The following is a 7,514-nucleotide window of genomic DNA, read 5'->3' as shown; positions in this document are numbered from 1 at the left end:
GCCCGGCTTGTTTATTTTTCCGCTTAAGCCACCCCGCCACTCGAACGGACAGACCCGGTCAAGGGCAGGAGCTGCTGGGCACAACGAGCGCCGCGTTGCCGCTGATGGCGATGTCTGCCTCCGGGTTATGCCTGTGCGGCACGGCCGAGCTGCCGGCACAGCCTCTCCCTGGAGCGTACCCGCCCAGCGAAGACCAGCGGGGCGAGCTGCGGGTGGCACACCGATTAGGAGCACTGTCAGCACCACAGAAACCCCCATCAGGCCCAAAACCTTGGAGACCAAGGGTTACACAGGCAGCAGAGCCTTCTAGCGTCTTCTCTTGCACGGACCCTGCTTAGTAGTGATGTGCTCTAAAAAAAATACTGACAATAGCATTGTTGTTTTCACACAGGAGAGCGTGTGGTGGGGAGGAATCACTTCTGCCACTCACACTGTTCCGTTAGACACGTTCAGGTGTTTCTTCTAGCACTAGTATTAAGAATGCTGAGGAACAGAATCATCACGTGGGCCTATCACAGAGACTGGCAGCTCAGGGCACGGCTGCAGGCTGATAGCGTCTTCTCGGGGGGCTGCTCAGATGTGATAACCCGCTGCATCGGAGGCTGTGCCTGCCAGGCTCCCGCAGCGCAGCAGTGCCATCACCACGGCGGTCCTGCCAGGCTCCCTATTCCCGCCAGTGCGCCAGAGGTGACTGGGAGTGAGCTACTCAGCCGGAGAGGTACGAACTGCTGAGCGTAGCAATCTCACCAGGAAGGCAGAGGGAGTCCCAAGTAAACTTCAGCATCAAATCCCTGAACATATAATGACAGCTGTGGCCGTAAATAAAAACTGAAACTGCTCACGACAGTGAGGGGGTCTGCAGCTGTCCTACAAGGGGCTGCTTGCCTGGGGAACACAAGGTATTCACTCCTGCAGTGTCCTTTAAAGGAGTTATTTTCTCAGCTTTTTGCAATGAAACTGAAATAAAGTCTTCTCATCAATACGCTGCCATAACACAGCATCAGTTAGACCATCTCTTCTCTGTAAACAAGATATACACTGCGTGATACTCAGCTGCAGTCCTCATATCCATGAAAAATAAGGATGTGAAGAAAAAATTAGATGGATTAATCAGTGATGGGCAATAGGCAAGTGAAAGTTTCCTATTTTATCTCTGTAGTAAGAAGAAACTCTCCCAATTAAATTTTTTAATGTCAGCCACTAGCAGTTAAATCCCAGACAATATTCCAGAGAAGTGCTGGGGCAAAGGTGAGGACATTAAACGCATTTCCAGTTTAGTGCCACTGCATTTCCTCTTCTTGGCAGTTTACAGCAGCAGAACATTCATGCACAGACAAACAACGCTCCGTGATAACTCTGCAGCTGTGAGCTGCTACAATCCACACAAAGGTTTACAGGCCAGGTTGTTTTGCTTGCAACAGGGCAGCATTCAGCAACTACAACCCCTCCTGCAGAAACAGAGCAAACAGAAGCAAACCAACCCAAACAGCCACTGCAAACCCAACACGATCATTAACTGCTTCCTGTTCAGACTTAGGAGCTCCTCAGGAAGCAAAATCAATAGGATCTGTCTACCAGAGGGTTCTAGAAATGCACAATAATTTCGCACAGCATAGACACAAATGCTTGTGACGCATTTTTAGAACTTTTTTTGATTAATAAACTTCTAAAGAGCACAGAGGAGCCACCACTACACTAACAGAGCCAGGCTTTGCCCACCGTGGACACGTTAACTAATGTCTTACAGACCTTACTCTTCTGAATCATGCTCAGGAAAAAAACTACCATCTCTGTTTTCATTAAGGAAAAGGAACAAAAGACTGGAGAATTCCTGAGCTGCTCAGTCCTGCCTAAAGAGCAACCGGAGGCTCCGCAGAGAGCACAGCACATATGCTTTAGCTGTTCCCTTATACACAAGAAATGCACGGAAAAATTCTGGTACATTTTTTGACAAGCTTGTAAGATCACGATTACTTTGAGTAATAAATTGCATTCAAGGAGGGACAATATTTTGCGATTTTGAAAAATTTTAAGCAGTACTTGAATAACAAGATGCATGAATTTCGCTCCCTTTTAACAGGCCTGGTTCCAAAATGCTACTTTTCAGTAATAAATAGAAAGTGCTGTTGTTGTCCAAAAGGTGTTTCAGCAGCTTTCTGAGAACCGGATCTGTGAATCTCAGAAATAAGACACTATCAACAAGAGGTAGGTATCACTGAGACTTTGCAGATGGGCGTTTTTAAAATCTTTTCAGGAACACTGGTTTACATCTCATCAAAGGGGAAAAGCCAATATAACTGATAAATTTGCCATCACCACTGACAGCAAGAAGCTGCCACGAGCAAGCTGCAGTGAACCCCCCCACGGGTATTCACCTGAAGGAGTAGGTATAATGTCATTGTCAGTTGAAAGCAAAAACCTCATTTCCATTTTGATTTGCAGCATTTCCCAGTTGATTCCTTTCTAGAATGATCTTACATATTTTCTATACTAATTGAACAAGGTAGGTCCAAGCCTATTGCCCATGTAGTGAAGTTGTTTCGTCTAATTAAAAAAAACCTGCAGATGCTTTCCTTGTAAGTTAATTTTTGAATGCTATGAGCTCCACCTCTCCAAGACAGTAACAGGAAGGAGCTGGGTATTCTGTTCAAGGCTCCCCAGATACCGATGTGTGCACACTCATCTCGGCATGTACAGCAATACTGCAGCACAGACCTATCTAACCCCCACACCAGAGCAGCAAATAAAGGCAGGAACAGCAGGTTTTTTACACACATTTCTGCCCCCGAGGTTTTTCCTGGCCATGTTAGTGACTGGACTGAAGCAACTGATTTTTCACTTCTTGTGAGGAAGTAAGATAAAAACCCCGGTTTGTTTAATTTGTTTTCAGAATGAGGAAAAGGACATGAGCATGTCTCCAAAAACAACAACAATAAACTCTTAGAGAAATCTCTGCATTTGAAGGTGTATGTTTGTTTCCTTCCAGTACAATAACATTATGTATTAAACCCACTGGTCTCAAAGATCGAGATACTCCCACCACATCTCCAGGGGCTGATTAAAGCTGACCAAAAGACTTGAGAGTTCGTGATGCAGCAAAACTGGTCTAAACTGTGACAAGAGACTACTTGACAGTTTGATCTATTCGGATGGGTTGTCACATGTCTAGCATTATTTAGTCACTAGCTATTGCCTGATCACTGGTATTTTTTGATCCACCTTAAAATTAGAATCAAACACTTAATATAAGGAATTAAAGGGGACTAAATCTCATATCTTCAGTTAAGCAAAAGTAGTTTTAAAAGTGAAATTAGAAATACATAGAGGTAGGTATGTAACACAAACATTCTTCAGGAATAACACAGGTACTATTCATTTTGACTCGCAGCAGCAGCTGTCAACCAGACCATCTTTGCAAGTCTTCCCAGGTCTATAGCCTATGACTCTATAGTTACCAGAAAGCTGTGCAGAAGCAGCAAGCTTCACTATATGTAAGAAAAATTGCTTGTTGTATGCTACCAATGATGAGGATTTAAAAAGAAAAAAAGATAAAAAGTATAGGAATAGCTTTGACAAGAGCCAAAGATGAAAGCAGACAAAATAGCATAATAAGATAAGCAGAACACGGACAGTGAAGAGGAAAATAGAAATTAAATATTTGCCCAGAAGCAGTTTGAGGAAGGAGAGACCGGTCATTCTCACAGGAGCAGCAGCAATACAGGTTCCATGGGACAAGACGCATTAAGAAATCATGGGGTCAAAGAAGGGAAGGTGAAAGCTTGATCTAGAAGTCAAGGTAAGGGTGAAAGGGGAAACTTTGCATGTAAAAGAGAAACAATCTGGTCAAATAATTCATGAGGGAGAAAGGAAGAAGGTACAGCACAGGTATATAAAAAAATGAGGATTGAGGAACGAAACAGAAAATTTGGTAGAAAAAGTGAAAAATGATATTTTTGAAGAATATGAGTCTGGAGAAGAAGAAGAGGCAGACAACTGCAATACACCACCAAACACCTACTCGTGATTTTTTAGTCTCCTCCCTACTGAGAATGCAAGTTATCACAGTGCCATATTACACTGCCTCATCTCTCTCCTCCAGGACATTTCCAGCTCCAGCGACACCCGAGGTGTCAGCCATGGGAGCTGCATCACATCCTCACCAAACACCTCAGCCAGAAGGAAAACCTGGGCGGGCTCACGGTGTGAGTGGCACGTGAGGATGACAGAACCTGATTGGATTGATCACCTATATGAAATCCTCTTTCCAGAGAGGAACCACTGAGGCAAAAAGAAGATACAGTCATGCTGCCTGAGCTGTAGCCGCGTTTACTGCCCACCGTTACCACACCGATCGGGTCTTTGCGCAGTTCGTGCTCTGCAGAAACTGAAGGCAGAATATACGTAAGCCCCCTTGACACTACTCTCCTGCTGGGATGTCCAAACCTGTGATACAAGCAAACACAAAGTGACACTTCCATTGTGGGAAACTTCAGCAGCCGCTGGCATACTGTTTAGTCCTTCTGCAGGTGCCATCAGACAAAACACGACGGAGTGCAGCTGTATGCAGCAGTTACTGACATTGATCCAGAAAACACTGCACATGGCAGCTTATTTGTACCATCTGCTACAGAAATGTCAGTCAAGGGGAGCAAGGTAGACACCTGGAGATGTCCACAAGGAGAAATCACTTAGAAGAGGAAAGAAACTCCAGGAGGGAGGAGAAAAAAAAAAAAACCCCACCTATAAAAAATGAATAGCTTATGCTGTCAAAAGGACTAAAGCTTTTTTTTTGAGGAAGAGCAGCAGCTGGCACAAGAGCAGCCAGCCTGAGTTTTAGTGAAAGTCCTGAACTCCCTGGCAGTCAAGTATCCCCCCACCTTTTCATGCTTAAGCGTCTTTTAGGTGGCCTGATTTTAATGACAACAGCAGTTTTTCATGGCTTTCAGTAGCACAAATGGTTGGTGAAAAGTACAAGGAATATATATCCCCTAAATAAACTGTCCATCCAACTGAACCATCCCTAGCGATGGCTGGAACTAAGGACAGCTGCTGCTTTACAAATCTACAGCGGGAAGGGTAGCGTCCAGCTGACTCTCTGGAATGCACAATGGAGGAGATGTAACTTGCACCGGCGCGGTTGGAGCAGGAGCTCTGCCTCCGGTTTGGAAGACCGTGGGGGAGGTTCAACTCACGTTATTCCCAGTCTCTCTCAGGATGGGACAGAGTGTGCTTCAGAAGCATTCTCAGTTGAGAATGTCTTGAGAAGTGACATCAAGAGGAGTCCAGACAGCCACGTAGAGACAGCAGAGAAGGGAACAGTAGGAAGGATAACTTTTTAACGAAGGGAACCTGCACTCTAAGGAAAGATTTGGTGGGGCCTTCATGAGTTTTTACATATGAAATATTTTACAATTCTCTACATGTTTGGGAGAAGGAGAGTAAAAGTTATGAAGACAAGCAAAAAATGGCCAAAAGTAACAGCTTAATTTAGTATAGGAAAAAACGAGTCCTGTGTTCACCATAAATAATAGCAGGTGAGATGTACTCAAATCCACCACAGGTAACTGCCTTCTCGCCTCCAAACAAAACAAACCTAAACAAACTATATTGATAAATTACGATTGTTGTAATCCAGTTTCATTAACAAAAATACACATGCTCTTATGGGGCTTGTATGTTTAGAAAGGATTACGACAGCTAACACGTTCCTGTCAGCCAGATGAATACCGACACAAGTAGCGAGTCGTTCTCATATCTTCTGAGGATTAAGAACGAAAAGTCAGTCTCTTTGTCCAACCTGGCAGAATGGGCTGCTCCAGAGAGAGACAAGGAGGGATGGCACTCAGGTCTAATTCTCAGATCTTAAGGAAGAAGGACAATAATATTTGGCAGAATATTTACTAAGGATGCAGAAGCAGGATTAGATAGTACCTCTGAGGCTATCTCATCTCAACAGATTTTACGAAGAGCAAAGTCAATACTTCAGAAGTGACCGTAAATGTACACACAGGGCCATGCCAGTTACAGGAGGGAAGAAAATTTAAGAGCGGACCTAAAAGCCATGGGAGGTTGAAAAGAAATATCAAGTAGTAGCACACTGACCAGACAAACATTGTCGGAAATTCATCCTGCAGAAGCACACTCCTAAGAGAGAGTTCTGCAAAGGTGATGAGGGACTGTACAAAACATCACATCCTCTGTTGAGACCCACCAAAATCCAGGTCCATCTCCCTTTAAATCGGAGAAATACTAATTCTGCCCTTTGCCTCTATTTTACAGAGGACAGCGGAGCTTCCAGACCATTTTCAAATACAAATCACTGGCAGTCATTTTCCTTTCTGACAGCTGCACTGTTGAAAACAACCAACCAACCAAGCGCCACGTACTACACAGCAGTCCTGACATTGGTCTGTTCAGTGTCACAGTACGCACAGATCAATAGTTCTGTTTCTGCAAAGTCTACAGTATTCTTTAAAATTCATGGAAAAAAGCTTACCCAGTTTTCAAGCTGACCAAGGCATCTTCAACTCCTTTCTGATTATACTTCGTCATGTAAAGGTGCATATCGGGGTAGTTGTTTCTGATATTCCTCTCTGTGCTTCCATTAGGGACCGTTCCAAACCGAAACGGAGGCGAATAATCATATGGCCTTTGAAACTAGAGAGAAAAGGGAAAAGCAGCGTTTCAGGCAGGCAAAATGTAAAGAAGGGCAATTTCAGGTTGGCAAAACCAGAAGTAGTATAAGCTGCCTCAGACTTCTTCTAGGCAAATGCTGTGGGTTGACTCAGCTCTACTGTATCAGAAACCGTGTCTTCATACTGACTGAACTTACAGAAACATCTCCATCCAAAGTAAAAACAGCTCAATTTTGCCACTCTGGAGTGACTTTCTCCCATGCATTGTAATAGGACAGGACAGCAGAAACTGGAGCGGAGAAATCCTGAAAGATGTTCCTTATGTGCCAACACCTCCCTGGAGGACCCAAACTACAAGCAGACACACTGGTAAAGAGCGATCGAAAGAAAACAGCATTTTGCTGATAGTCATTTCACACTTCCAGCTCAGCTGGGACATGGTGGGTTCGGTTCCCACACAAAGGTGGCAAAAAAGAACATTTGCACCACTTGACAGGGAGCCTGACACGCTGCTCCCAGAGGGGTGCAGGTGAGCGCAGGAAGCTTGTGAGCAGGGAGGGGCAGGGCGAGGGCTGCCTTTCCTTCCACCGCCACGATTCAAGCAGAATAAAAGTTCTCACATCTTCCCCAGGGGCTCAGCAGCTACATCACGAGACATGAAAAGGGCTTCTGGAGCTCTAACCCCTATAATCTAGTCCCTAATTTATTCCTACAGTTTAAAACCATGTGCTTGAGGCTTATTCTATAATTTTATCCTCTATATCCCTACTGCATCAGCACAGACAAGTGAGCCAGGGAATATCTGCAAAGGAATAGCAACAGCTGAGGGCACGCTCAGCTTTCAGATGCAGAAATCATTTAGATAATCACACATAAACT

The 7,514-nt window shown here is 44.5% G+C and overlaps 1 protein-coding gene across 1 annotated transcript in view; it reads right to left on the bottom strand.

Annotated features, from left to right (window-relative positions):
* Positions 1-7,514, bottom strand: part of GRIN2A (glutamate receptor, ionotropic, N-methyl D-aspartate 2A) — a 39,722-nt gene that overhangs the window by 25,886 nt on the left and 6,322 nt on the right. The window contains exon 3 of the mRNA XM_010131122.1: positions 6,497-6,657. Coding sequence (XP_010129424.1) covers positions 6,497-6,657 — 161 coding nt within the window. The remainder of the gene's footprint in view (positions 1-6,496; positions 6,658-7,514) is intronic.

Source organism: Buceros rhinoceros, unplaced genomic scaffold (assembly GCF_000710305.1).
Source record: "Buceros rhinoceros silvestris isolate BGI_N320 unplaced genomic scaffold, ASM71030v1 scaffold17502, whole genome shotgun sequence".
Lineage (NCBI taxonomy): Eukaryota > Metazoa > Chordata > Aves > Bucerotiformes > Bucerotidae > Buceros > Buceros rhinoceros.
The sequence above is the reverse complement of the archived record's forward strand: the minus strand, read 5'-3'. Positions and strand labels throughout refer to the sequence as shown.